A 15,431-nucleotide genomic window follows, 5' to 3' on the forward strand; every position below is an offset into this window, starting at 1 on the left:
AGGGACTCAAATCCTGCAGTGCCAGATGTGTCCCCCTGCTTAAGCCAGTACATGTCCAGGCCCGTCTGAAGTTTGCTGGAGAGCATTTGGATGATCCAGAAGAGGATTGGGAGAATGTCATATGGTCAGATGAAACCAAAATATAACTTTTTGGTAAAAACTCAACTTGTCGTGTTTGGAGGAGAAAGAATGCTGAGTTGCATCCAAAGAACACCATACCTACTGTGAAGCATGGGGGTGGAAACATCATGCTTTGGGGCTGTTTTTCTGCAAAGGGACCAGGACGACTGATCCGTGTAAACGAAAGCATGAATGGGGCCATGTATCGTGAGATTTTGAGTGAAAACCTCCTTCCATCAGCAAGGGCATTGAAGATGAAATGTGGCTGGGTCTTTCAGCATGACAATGATCCCAAACACACCGCCCGGGCAACGAAGGAGTGGCTTCGTAAGAAGCATTTCAAGGTCCTGGAGTGGCCTAGCCAGTCTCCAGATCTCAACCCCATAGAAAATCTTTGGAGGGAGTTGAAAATCCGTGTTGCCCAGTGACAGCCCCAAAACATTACTGCTCTTGAGGAATGGGCCAAAATACCAGCAACTGTGTGTGAAAACCTTGTGAAGACTTACAGAAAATGTTTGACCTCTGTCATTGCCAACAAAGTGTATATAACAAAGTATTGAGATGAAATTTTGTTATTGACCAAATACTTATTTTCCACCATAATTTGCAAATAAATTCTTTAAAAATCCTACAATGTGATTTTCTGGATTTTTTTTTCTCATTTTGTCTCTCATAGTTGAGGTATACCTATGATGAAAATTACAGGCCTCTCTCATCTTTTTAAGTGGGAGAACTTGCACAATTGGTGGCTGACTAAATACTTTTTTTCCCCCACTGTATCTCCCTTTGGAGTGGACTTTGAGATTTGTAACTTTCTAGATCTTTTTTATGTCCAAACATACACACTACACACTGACTAAAATTAAAAAAGTGAAAAAGCATAATAGGAGCCCTTTAATCAAATGATGTTTGGAAACTATAGAAATGTATTTCCAGAGGAGTTGAATCTATAATGTGTGTTTGTTGGTTCCAGGTTGCAAAAAGCATGTTATTCTGCTTCCAGTGTCTATAAATTGTGTAGGACACTGACAGCCAGTGAGACTAGTTTCTTGAATTTCTGGGTATTTGTATTTAGAAAGTTTGCTCAGGCAGATCAATAGCCTTAGGCACAGGTGAGAGTAACGACAATGGAAGCAAGGAGAGAAGTTTCTCATCCATTAATCTTTTACCATATACCTCATTGCCTTTTCAGTTTCATTCTTTCAATTATATGAAAATCATTGTTGTACTCTTAGTAGCAGGTCATAGAGTAGTTCTTTATGGTACACATTATATTGTAATGGAATCTTTTTGCCCACATTGATGTTTTTAAAAAAACAAAAACATTTTTTAATAAAAAATGGCACCAGAGAATAAAATATTGGGCAACAAAGTGGCCTTTTTATACAGCAACTCTGTACCACAAGTCACATTTTTCTAGTAGAGTATTAATGTCTTTTGTGTTTTCTTTGAGTTTTTAACCTACAAACTCAACTTAATTTCATATTTAATATCGCAGTTCTCACCCATTCCAAGATCACTCCCACTGTCTTGGCTATTCTGTGGAATATGAACCAGAAATACTACAATTCCACTATGTAAAACTCCCTTTTTTTTAACATAGGCACCGTTACAACGTTAATGAATAGGAACCCAAACACTATTAAAAGACAATGCCATCAGTTTATTTCTCTCTTCAACACCCACATGCTACAAATAATTGTTTGCACAATTTACATGAATACAATAAAGATGTACAAACATAAATAGATAACCTATATACAAGGTTTAATCTCCAGGAGAGAGGCACATTTGAGACGTACCGAGATTTCAAAGTGCTGTTAGTGGAATCTGAGTATCAACAAGAACCAATTTGTGATGTAATTTCACTGTCAATTTCAGTGAAAATCTATTATGTAGATATAGAAAAGACCTGTTTAGACCAGATGTCAAACACATAACCATACCATTTGTTTGTTACATAACAAAAGCATTGTGACTCACAATATAAATTTAAATTGTAAACTGATAAATATCGATTTACTGAAGTTTAATGGAAACCACTCTTATTTTAAATGTGTTGAGAAAAATATCTGCACATGGCTTACAAATCAGAAACCTTTTTGGCATTTGTCGTTTTGTTTTATATGATCTTGCAGGTGTGTTCTGGGTTATTACACTCAAGGCATTCACTGGCCTAAAGCATTGGGGTGGTTCACTTCCAGTTGCCATCACAGATGAATAGCAGGGCTCATGAAATGTTTGGTATGTGCTTCGCTGGTGGGACCATACTTCACCTCTTCTGAGAGATGACTGTGGCACCTTCAAGTGGTAGAAATGACAAAAGTACCAGTCGCAGTGGTCCTTCTCTCCCCACCATGTGAGTGATGGAACAGCATGACAGAACTGGAGCACCTCCTTCATAATCATCACCACATTGCAAGTATGCATGTTTGGGGTGTTCTAGTTCACCCTCAGTGTAGACGGGTGTCTCTCTCTCTCGCTCTTTCTGTAGTTGTTCACATTTTGATTTTAGCGTAGAGCTGGTCTATCTGCTCTCTGAAGTGGATTCTCAGCTCGGTTCTCTTTGCTTTCAGTGTTGGCGTGAGGAGTCCATTCTGAACAGAGAACATTTCCATGTGCAGGGCAATGTCTCTCACCTACACACACAAACACACAGATAAGAAAAGAATACACAGTCTTTCTTGTACAGGGGTCATCAAACATTTCTGACCCAGGGACCCCAGTAAAAAAAAAAACAATATTACTTTATTTTTTTAGATTAACAATATTAAGGACAATAATAATTTTAATATTAACTATAACTATATTATTTGGGGACTCAAAATATGTATCAATTATATTTAATATATATTTCTGTATATCTCATTATACTATTTATAACAATTATACTATTAGTAATAATAATAATTGTAAAATAAAATTATACAAATGATATTTTATTACATTATGCTATACTAGTGTAGACCCAATTTCTAAATTAACTTCATTTTATAGTCCAACAGATTAACATCATTTTAATAATTATTTTTAAGAATGCATTCTTAAAATGATGTTAATCTCTCTTTTGGACAATAAAATTAATTTAATGTAGAAATTTGATCAACACTAACAATTACGTTACATAATGTGCATAACTTACATTATGCTACACTTACGTTATTAATAGAAATGGCAAATGTAATTATTTTAAAAGGTTATTGCACAAATTATTGTTTAGAAATTAATTATTATTCATATTTAGAATTTTTTTTTAAATATGCTATATCAAAGTTTTTTTCAAAATTTTAAAAATCATTTTGTGTGTTATTTGTGAGTTAACGGACCTCCTACAGTAATTTATGAACAACCAGGGATCCCCAGACCCTGGTTAAAAACCTTGTGTAAAAAGGTGATTTGCAGCAGTGTTGAAGTTATCAAGAATTGTGTTCATTAGATTCACCTGTTCAAAGGACTTCAGTCCAGCTTCTTTGCCTAGCCGAATGATATCCTCTAAGATGGCATTTTTCAGTTCCTGTTTAAACACAATATCAGACATCAGATCTTTAAGGGTGGCTCAGGCCATTTAAACACTACAGCTCATTCAAAATCTCAAGTCCTAATGCTTTCAACAGCAAATAAAAAATTAAAGCATTGAATCCAGTCAAATGTCTTTTTTTCTGTGTAAGTGTTTTACCTTGCTTTTGCACATTTCAGTGTAGGAGCCCTCAATGCCTCTTTTCTTTACCCATCTTGGCAGAAAGTCTGGATCAGGAACCACAACACCCACTAAACATGCCTACAAAGACACAGGATGGGTTTACTCTCACTTATTGCACATACCCACACATATTCCATCCTCTGACCCACCAAACCACATCCACACGCTCTGATTCACTGCTGTGTAGAAGTGACAGTCATCAAGTCCAGGGTCCTGTTTGGGTACAATGCTCAACTCTGCAAATTGTGTTGTAAATAGAAATGGTTGACGGCCTTCAGACTACAGAGCGCAAACACAAATAAGCACGAGACAGTTTGAAAGCCGCTGCCTTTCAGTGGGTATCATATTAAATTGTTACTCCACCCCAAAATGAAAATGTTGTCATTAATCACTTACCTCCATGTCCTTCCAAACCCGTAAAAGCTTTGTTTGTCTTCGGAACACAATTTAAGATATTTTGAATGAAAAACGTGACCGTCCCATTGACTGACAAGTAAATAACAAGGTCAAGGACCAGAAAAGTATGAAAGACATCGTCAAAATAGTCCATCTGTGGTTCAATCTGAATTTTATGAAGTGACGAGAATATATTCCATCCTCTGACCCACCAAACCACATCCACACGCTCTGATTCACTGCTGTGTAGAAGTGACAGTCATCAAGTCCAGGGTCCTGTTTGGGTACAATGCTCAACTCTGCAAATTGTGTTGTAAATAGAAATGGTTGACGGCCTTCAGACTACAGAGCGCAAACACAAATAAGCACGAGACAGTTTGAAAGCCGCTGCCTTTCAGTGGGTATCATATTAAATTGTTACTCCACCCCAAAATGAAAATGTTGTCATTAATCACTTACCTCCATGTCCTTCCAAACCCGTAAAAGCTTTGTTTGTCTTCGGAACACAATTTAAGATATTTTGAATGAAAAACGTGACCGTCCCATTGACTGACAAGTAAATAACAAGGTCAAGGACCAGAAAAGTATGAAAGACATCGTCAAAATAGTCCATCTGTGGTTCAATCTGAATTTTATGAAGTGACGAGAATACTTTTTGTACGCAAAGAAAACAAAAATAACAACTTTATTCAACAAGTCGTCTCCTCCGTGTCACCATAGCGCCATTTTGGAGAGTGTCCACTGAGTGTAACCTGCGTATGCTGTTCTGTGTCAGCCACACTACACGGATACGCTGTTTTCGTTCAAATCAAAGCGTAAATAAACGTAGAAAATGTATCCGTGTGGTGCGGCTGACACAGACAAGTAAAACAGCATATGCAGTTTACGTTCAGTGGATATTCTCCAAAATGGCGCTACGGTAACGCAGAGGAGACGAATTGTTGAATAAAGTAATTATTTTTGTTTTCTTTGCGTACAAAAAGTATTCTCGTCGCTTCATGAAATTCTGATTGAACCACTGATGGCAGATGGACTATTCTGACGATGTCTTTCATACTTTTCTGGACCTTGACAGTGTTATTTACTTGGCAGCCAATGGGACAGTCACAAGCCTCCCGGTTTTCATCCAAAATATCTTAAATTGTGTTCCGAAGACGAACGACATGGGGGTAAGTGATTAATGACAAAATGTTCATTTTGGGGTGGAGTAACCCTTTAAGTTGAGTCTTGGCTGTTGGACCCGTAGTCCGCCTGATTTCCAGACCCGCACCCTCACTGCAAATGACAATGTAATTTCACCCATTACATGAAATATTAATGGTTCACTGTCTCTCACCTGCAGACTGTCTCCATGAACAAAGACCTGAGCCACAGGGTCACTGCGGATGTAGATGTTCTCAATCTTCTCTGGAGCGATGTATTCACCCTGAGCCAGCTTGAAGATGTGTTTCTTCCTGTCTATAATCTTCAGAGTCCCATTCTAAAACAAGAAATACTCAACTTCACTAATTAAATAAAAAAGAAGGTGCGAGATTTCTGTTCTCTTAAAACGCAAGCATTAACTTCAAAATATTACAAAATGTGCAACAATTCGGAAGGACTGTGCAGAAGTTCAGCAGTAGTGTGGAAACGGATATCACCCTGAAAATATCCAATCCTGGCCCCATGGACCAGAAGCACACCCTACACACAAAACAAACACAATTATGCAACAAGAATATAATGCAAATTAATCTCTCTCTCTCTATATATATATATACAGTATATATATGCAGTCAAGAAATCAAAATATCATATATTTAAAGGAATAATTCAACCAAAAATGAAAGTTTGCTGAAAATGTACTCATCCTTAGGCCATCCAAGATGTAGATGAGTTTGTTTCTTCATCAGAACAGATTTGGAGAAATTTAGCATATAATCACTTGCTCAATGGATCCTATGCAGTGAATGGGTGCCGTCAGAATAAGAGGTCAAACAGCTGATAAAAACATCACAATCATTTGGATTTGTTTATTACAAACATGCCGCTTTTCACTTCACCTTATAGAATTGTACAGTAAGAAGGTTATTTCCTTTAACCAGGAAATTAACGTTCTTAGAATTGACAAGACGGTTGACCCTGAGTGGTCAGCTAAATATCTACAGTGGATCTAAAATATGAATAGTTAATTATAACTAGTTATGGTTAATTATTCATATTTCCCCATGAGCTAAATTCGCTACACTGCAGAGGATCCATTGGTGAGCAAGTGATGTAATGCTAGCTTTCTCCAAATATGTTCCGATAAAGAAACAAACCTATCTACATCTTAGTTGGCCTGAGGGTAAGTTTTCAACAAATTTTCATTTTTTGGTGAACTATTCCTTTAACCAAAATATCCCTTAAAAATTAACTAAATGAACTTTGTTACAAACTGTATAGAAAATATATTAAACAATTGTTTAATGACTGTGCATGCATAATACATACCTCAACCACTCTCTCAAACATGTGTGCTAGTGGTAGGTAAGAAATGTGAATGTCTGTCTGGTTTAGCATGCAGTGAACCTGTAAAACACACACACACACACACACACACACACGTGCGGTGTGAAATACAGCGTACCTCTACAACTCTTTCAAACATATGCGCTAACGGCAAGAAGGAGATGAGAACATCCTGAGGACTAGGTTTCAGCAACCCCTAACCAGACGCATATACACATATACAAACACATCAATACACAAGACACGAGGGAGGATGGAACAGGAAACAGACAATTAAATGAGAAAATGAGGCACAAGAAGAGGTGAACATAACAGAAAGACAAAAAGAATGAAGTTGATTTGAAGAAAACATTTCACTTAACAATTAACTGGCAAAATGAAGGTAACATGCTCCTAAAAACTGCGCAGATCTGATCTGCCATTTAAGTGATTTTTGCTCTTGTTTCCCGAGAAAGACTTCACTACAATTTTACATATATTAATTTAGCAGATGCATTTATCCAAAGTGGCTTACAAATGAGGAAATACATTGTTAAACAATACATTTTAAAGGATACAGACGTGGAAATCTCTTGGCTTACCTCTGTAATTTTAATGAAAGCGGAACAATTGGAAACAACGTTTCCATGTGTGAGCATTGCTCCCTTTGGACTTCCTGTTGAAAAAAAAAGAAAGAAAAAATTATACATTAATTCTCTGAGTGAGTTGGAGTCCTAAAAAATGATAAAACATGACAGGATACAATGAGGCAACATCTGAAAGACAGATTAAAAATTAAAATGAATCAGGACTAGGGTTGTCAAACTCTAAAATGACAACAACAAAAAAATCATACAAGTATCATAAAAGATGTTCTGTATGACTAATACACTAAAAAGTCGTCTTTCTTCTAAAGGAATAGTCATTATTCACTAAAAATCTTGAAATTCACTCTACAGTAGTTCTCCTTGGCACATTCAGTTGATCCAGTTCATAAAACCAGTCTGAATGATTCGTTCATGAATCAGACTGATCCTTTTCTCCAGTACAAATCAAATACTCAATCATTGTTGCAGCCACATTTGTGCATACTGTTTTGTTCTCTTTCATTAAAAAGGATTAGTATGCATTAATGTGTTAACTACAAAATAGTTCTGAGATTAATGACAATTAAATAGTTAAATACATAGTAAATACAGTATATAAACAATTTTACCTGTAGTTCCACTTGTGAAGCAAATCAGTGCCAGGTCCTCTGGTTTAGGAGGCTAGAAATAAAAAGGCAAAATGAGGACTAATCACCATGAAGCAGAAAACAAATAATAAAGCATTCAAATAAAATTATTCATTATTCACAGTTATAAGTCTGTAAATCAAAACAGTGCTCAGTTTTACTCACAATGGGTGTCTTGTGGTTGGCTTTGCCAATAGCCTGCCAAAAGAAAGACTTTATTTAGTGCAGCACAAATACAAGATTAATGGGATCACTGCTTACCAAGGGTGTCTAAGTGTGTGTTTGTGTGTGTGTGCGTAATCAGACCTCCAGCTCCTTGAGGCTCAGGACCTCAATGCCTTTCTGTTGTGCTTGTGCAGTCAGTTCACGGTCAAAGTTCCCCATGATCACTATGGTTGTGATACTGTGCTTCCGGCCAGACACACAGTCCAGGATCAAACGAGCCTTATCCGGGATGTCACAGATCACAGTGGAGATGGTGGCTACAACAAAGGCTCTTACTCAAAACAAAGTTCTCATAATTTCAACAACACGACATGTCAACACAATTTCCATCTTCATTAAAATCTTCAAGTGAAATAAAAAATAGTTTTGGTAATTTTCCTCTGGAACCCTCCACCTCCCCCAGCTCCACCTGTCTAGATCTGCTATGGGATATATGGATATATACATGCTCACAGCAGCTTGTCTGTGTATCTATTGGCAGCAGCAAGTCCATACTTGCTCTACAGCAGCAACAGCGTGCAGTCGATCCTAGCACACCAAGTCCAAATACAATAATATTGTAATAACCTTTAACATGCTAAAACTATTACAAGAGTTCTTACGATTGAAATATGATTACTAATTATCTAATTAATTGGATTTTAAATTTCAGTTAAAAAAAACACTTTTCTGAAAAAGGACACAAACAATTTTGAAAGTCCTCATTAAAAAATGTTATTTGCAGAAATAAAAACTGAATAGAAGGGAAATATATCATTAAAGCATTGCACAGAATTGTATAAAATGCTGTGCGCTTGCTCACCTTTGTCAATGATATAGCTGATGGCCTCTGTACCAAGTGTATCATACAGTGGCACTGCCACCAGTGAATATGTGTAACACGCCAGCTCTGAAATCGTCCACTACAGAAATTGTACACACAATTGAATCAGTTGTGGAATATATATACTGTATGCACAAATAATTTTATCTTACATAGAAATAATATAGAATGAACAAAACAGAATTAAGAAGTTGCCACACCTACTGTATAATAAGCAAAGCAATTAATGTAGGATTTAGGGCTGTCAATCAATATGTAACTGAAGTGATTACATGATACTTTGATATATTATCGCATATATCAATATTCCTTACAAAACCCCTCAAATGAAGATAATTCAGAAGTTACTATATAATTGTGGCAGACAAATAAAGCACTGAATAAGCAAATATATTGCTTATTTTATTTTTATATGAGTGAACATAAGCCTGCCATTCACCTACAGTCCTGTGTTCACCAAAACCATCATATTTGAGGTTGACAGTTTTAGTAGGAATCTGTGTTTGTGTGCATGTGATTACCTCTGGCCTGTTCTGAGCAAAGATGCCAATGTATTTGTCTCCTGTTTGACTGTGACCTCTGTGGAGTAATGCTGAACCTGCGAACTCTGCCCTGTCTGCTACCTACAAACATGAACATCCTATGAATATACACAACTTACTCAAATGAGCAGCCACATGGGATAAAATAGAAACAAGACAGGGCAATCAATAAAACATTCAGAGAATAAAAGGCTACACTAGTTCTGGAATAAGGTTTCAAATAAATTTTGCTCAGAATACAAAGCAGACTGTAGCAATCTTACCTCTTTATACAAAAGCCACTTATATGGCTTGCCCGGTTTTCGTGATCCCAAACAAGGACCATTATCTATAAAAATAACACACAAAAATGTGAAGATCTCACGCATGATGACAGGCTTCATTTTTGGGTGATTTTAATATCTACTTTAAATACTAGTTGACTTACTTGACACTCGTAGTCCTCGTAAGAAAAACTCATACATTGTCTGAGCGTCTTTATAGTAGTACGTCATGTATGTGTCACCGTGCTGTAGAATGGACCGACGAGCATATCTACTACCCTGAAAAACAAAACAAATAATCTATGATGTTCTATACCAAAAAAAATAAAAAATAAAATAACTCCTTACTCCAGGCAAATCCGATCTCACATCGTTTTCACACCAGATTGATAATCTGGCAAAGTGTGAACAGAAAGAGTGAATCGTCCCAGTGCTGTTGTACATCAGATATCTTGTAACGCCAATCAAATTTGAGTACCAGCAGAATTAATTTGTCCAAGATAAAAGTTAACAGCAGGAAGAAAATACAATTTACTTTCCCTGCATTAGGGTTTGATAAAAAAAACCATGCCATTGACAGCAGAAGGAAGGAAGATGCTAAAGGAATTTACAGATGCTCGCTTTAAAGCTGTCGCCAACATGTTTCAGTATGTTACCATAGCAAACATACAAGAAATGGTGAGAATACCCAAACTCTTTCAGCCAAAGACAGAGATCAAGGACATACATCCATAATTACACACATCTGGTTGAAAGAGGCTGCAGTTATTTGTATCCAAATCAAAGTTACAGTCTGCACCTGTGAACACACACATATACACAAAAACTACTCAGTGTGTGAGAACAAAAGTGTGTGAGGAAAAAAAGCAGGAATGTGATGAAAAACCATTCCAAAAATAGCTGTAGGTGGGCTGTCCCAACACACATACACTACCATTCAAAAGTATGTGGTAAGTTAGTTTTGACGTTTTTTGAAAAAAATTAAATTCTCATGCTCACCCAAATATATCTTTATTTGATCAAGATATAGTAAAAACAGTAATACTGTGAAATATTATTATAATTAAAAAAAAAAGTTTTCTGCTATACATGAAACGTATTTTAATATATTCCAGTCTTCAGTGTCACATGATCCTTCAAAAATCATTCAAGATTTGGTGCTTAAAAATCATTCCTGTAGAAGTGTTGAAAATAGTTGTGCTGCTTAATGTTTTTGTGGAAACCATGAAACCACAATGCACGGTCACAAGAAGCACAGCAAATGTTTTCTGCACTAAGACCTAACAAAATGTAGAGTATGTCACAGAGATGGGCAACTCGGGGGTTCATACGTGCATGCAAAAAGATCGTGCCGTGGTGAACCCAGAGGAAGCCACAGTGTACAGAAGCCATAAGCTGAACTGCTTTTTACAGGAAGCTTGCAAAAAAATCACTGTCGCATCTGACAGACGCCTTCACCCTTTTTGCCTCTGAAATGCCTTCAAAGGTCTTTGAACGTGTTAAATAAATGTGATTGTTACACATTCATGTTTCACAAGCTATGATAGTGTGCAGGACTTCTCATGACCTTGGTGGATTTGCAAGCCATATGGCTGCTATGCAACTGTTGGAAATCAGAATGCACTAGTTTTTTATCAATCTTCTGGGAGTTCTTTCTTTTTTAAACCAGGTGGCCACAATGAGCATTTCCAATGAGGAATTAGTCATTTGATTTCCCAAAGTTTTATGGCAAAGTTTAAAGTGAAATATAAGGCATTAAAACAAGTAACACTGCAACAAGATATCCTCAAGTGCAACTGTGCATTCAATAATGATCTTTAAAATAGCATCATATGACCCCTTTAACAAATGATTGCATAGTTAATAATTAATAATCTCAAAATGAAATAGTTACCACATTGCTGCATGCCAGAGTATTAAAGTGGCATCATCTAAACAGTAGTTGGTTGTTTTGCATGTAGGTTATATGGGTCCTTCCTGTTTATGTGGCCTGAAAAAACTATAACGTAGACTACCCAGAGTTTTACACACAGACTCTGAGAGACTGTTTTACCTGAACCATTTCACCTCACCATTGCTCAACAAATTCGTTTTGTGATATAAAATATTTATGGAAGCATTTTGACACCTACCTGCACCTCCACGGACTGCATGTGGAGGTCACAGGGTGGTTTAAGTGCTTTGGGACGGGTGGCCAGCCAGTATGTGGTGATGGCAGCGAACGCACCCATGCCCATGAGGGTGTTGGTGGGTAAACTGCGCACATACTGCCTCAAGTCATCCAGCTCAGGTATCCGCAGGTGCCGGATCAGATCCTGGGCCTGCATTGCTCTGCCAGTTCAGCTTGTTCAAGTCTATAAAAAGAAAACACAGACGGATGACTTTAGTGAGACACAAAGCCTGATTGTTAGCTGAAAATCAGTTTGAAATTCATCCATTTAAGTGAATGCTTCATTTGTATATGTTTATGGTAAATATTTGACATTACTTTTGTGTCTGTGTTAACTCATATTGAGTAAATGACAAAGAAAAATACATTTTGTACGAAAATGAATAAAGCAGGAGATTGTAGTCAAAGAATAATTCAAAAATTATTTCTTAATCCAGTAGACTAGGAATGCACAATATTCTACTATATTTATTGCAACAAAATATTTAGTTTAGTATTATAGTTTATATTTATTATTATATATAAATTACATTATTATTTTGTTATTCTAATTTGATCAGTATATGTTTTATAATTGTATCCATCATTTATATTGCACATTATAGTGTTGTGTTGTTATTATTTTTTCTTTTTTTAACAAACTAGATGTATAATATTCAAATATCTACTCAACCCACCCAAAGAGTCAGAATATCCTTTCATTTTATCCCTGTATTTCTCTGCCTTGTTCATCAGAGCTCTATATGAGCAGAAAATTGGGTTATAATAAAAAACTACAATAAATATTTCAGCTGCATCAGCCCATAGCCTCTAGCGCAGTATTTCTCTGTACAGTCTCTCCTCTTGGAAGCGGACTAATTACAGACAGGAAGACTTCAGACACTTCTGCAGCTTGACTTGACTACTCTCACAATAAAGAAACAGCTTCTCTGAATCAGTGAGACGTTTGCTGATAATATCTCTGAAAACACTTCATCTTCACAGAGAGGGTGAAAATGAATGCTAAAGCTTGTGAACAGCACTGTTAATGTGTTGTAGATAATACAGTGGACCTTCACCTCAGAGGTCTGTGTGACACTGGCCCGCTGTTTTATCCACAGACTTATATACACTACTAGTCAATAGTCTGGAATAATGAAGATCTTTCTACTGTTTTTGTAAGAAGTCTCTTATGAAGTCTCCAAGGCTGCATATTTCTGATATTATAAATATTACAATTTAAAATAGCTGTTTTCTATTTGAATATATTTTAAAGTGTAATTTATTTTCTGTGATGGCAAAGCTGAATTTTGGCCTTCTGGAAAGTATGTTCATTTACTGTACATGTACTCAATACTTGGTAGGGGCTCCTTTTGCATGAATTACAATAAGTCAGTGATGATTTGGCTGCAATGTCATCTGCTGGTGTTGATCCACTGTGTTTTCTGAAGTCCACAGTCAACGCAGCCATCTACCAGGAAATTTTAGAGCACTTCATGCTTCCTTCTGCTGACAAGCTTTATGGAGATGCTGATTTCATTTTCCAGCAGGACTTGGCACCTGCCCACACTGCCAAAAGCACCAAAAGCTGGTTCAATGACCATGGTGCTGGTGTGCTTGATTGGCCAGCAAACTCAAAAAGTCTTAATTATTCCAAACTTGCGTAGGGTATTTCTACAAATACATCAATATTGTTACATATGGCATGACATAACGGTAAGCAACAGAAATTTTGCAAAGATATAAAAATTCAAGTGCAGAAGAATTATTTTATCATAATGTCATGATGCACCACATTTCGAATTATTTCTAAATTGGTTGTAAATGAATAAATCTGTCTAATCAGTGAATGAAAGCCAATGCTTTTAGTGTTTTAGTGCATTTACAGTGTACTCTGCACTATATCAAAAAATATATTTTTCAAAGTTGTAAATAAAACTACATTTTACAACAAGTAAATACAATTTAAAAATTTCTACTTCAAAATTTCATGTTTAATTCAGTAAGATACTTGAAATCAGTTCTACAAAGTGTACCATAAAAGACGACAGTAATGTACAGGACAATGTCACTTTTAAAGTTCAGTTTTAATTTATTTCAGAATTTATTTCACAAAGTGCAAATAAAATGTCAATATCAGCTGATAGCAGATCGCCAATGTCAGTATTTCTCAGGGTGAAAACTTTCTCTAGTTTCCATTCTACTAAAGTCCCAGTGCCTCTGACCTTGAACTAACCCAGTCTAAAGATCAAAAAACACGCTTATAAATGAGAACATTCAATAAAGATTTTTTTGCTTTATTTATGAATGGATTTTCCCACTGAGGATGCCGGATTTCACTTAGATTTACCTCACTTCTGGGACAATATTATACCCAAAGTATTACATGCAAACACACACACAGCTTGACAATGTCACTTTTCTGATGGAATCAAAACTGAAGGATGGAAAAATACTCACCCTGGCTTGCAGCTCTAGTTGTTAGGTTACTTCTGTGGGTGTGGGTATTAGCTCTATTGTAATATTCTGTTTTTTAATGGATGCTTTCTGCGTGTCTGTTGTTGTAGTTAAACTGACCTAAGCAGCACTGAAGGAAACTATTGGCTATGAATAGCAGAATGACCCTCACGTACAGCAATACCACCACGCGGGTCTCTCTCATTTTCTCTCACTCTCTCTGTCAGTCTTTCACTTTCCCTCTCGATTTCTCCCTTTCTTTTTCTCATGCGTCTCTCATGCACTTTTCATTTCAGACTGATTGTTTTTAAGTCCTGTAGTCTGTTTTAGCAGATGCAATCGTGTGTGTGTGTGTGTGTGTGTTTGTGTGTGAATGAAGTGCTCCAAAACACACAGATTCTGGGATCCCACATATCAATACAAAGTGTACTGACTCTCTTCTTATCTCAGAAACATAAGCACACAACTCCAGTCAACAGATGTGAGAGCTGACATTGCTGTGTATGTTTGTGGAATTCCTGCTGAACAGCACAGTAGCACATCTGCTCTGTAATACGAGAACGAGAGATGTGTGGCAGCTCAAACACAATAGTCATTCACAAAGATAAAGAGAAAAAAAAAATAAGGACGACATTCCACATGTGCCAGAAAGCATAAGCTCTCTTACAAATCTCACTGAGCTTGTCAAGAGCATGTGACAGGTCACATTTCACACTAAAAATCAAAAGAAGTAAAAAAAAAAAATGGTGACTTGCCTATTTGTAGGGCTGTCTGATGCCAGTATTGTTAAAGTTGACACTATTAAAAATAATTTTCATTAATTGAAATAAAGCTAAAACAAAATATAAATCGATGAAACTAACTTAGCTGAAATGACTAAAATTACTAAAACTTAAAAATAAAGCTAAATAGAAATAATAAAAACATGACAATCACTAAAATGAAAATAAAAATAAAATAAAAGCTCATTCAAAATATTAATAAATACTATAATAGTATATAAATAACACTAAATTAACACTTGTATGACCATTATGATTTTTTTGCAATGAC

At 36.3% G+C, this 15,431-nt stretch overlaps 1 protein-coding gene across 1 annotated transcript; it reads right to left on the bottom strand.

Moving 5' to 3' along the window:
* Positions 1-1,773: 1,773 nt before the first annotated feature.
* LOC107558189 (acyl-CoA synthetase long chain family member 1) lies at positions 1,774-14,722 on the bottom strand. Its single transcript, XM_016241810.1, has 16 exons — positions 14,382-14,722; positions 11,905-12,126; positions 9,937-10,051; positions 9,773-9,837; positions 9,489-9,590; positions 8,947-9,046; positions 8,226-8,401; positions 8,085-8,117; positions 7,902-7,953; positions 7,288-7,361; positions 6,825-6,902; positions 5,834-5,899; positions 5,553-5,696; positions 3,797-3,898; positions 3,563-3,634; positions 1,774-2,759 (listed from the first exon to the last, which is right to left on the bottom strand). Exons 2-16 carry the CDS (start codon positions 12,097-12,099, stop codon positions 2,619-2,621), a joined length of 1,515 nt encoding a protein of 504 aa, XP_016097296.1. The 5' UTR covers positions 12,100-12,126; positions 14,382-14,722; the 3' UTR covers positions 1,774-2,618.
* Positions 14,723-15,431: the final 709 nt, after the last annotated feature.

Source organism: Sinocyclocheilus grahami, unplaced genomic scaffold, assembly GCF_001515645.1.
Source record: "Sinocyclocheilus grahami isolate Dianchi unplaced genomic scaffold, SAMN03320097.WGS_v1.1 scaffold635.1, whole genome shotgun sequence".
NCBI lineage: Eukaryota > Metazoa > Chordata > Actinopteri > Cypriniformes > Cyprinidae > Sinocyclocheilus > Sinocyclocheilus grahami.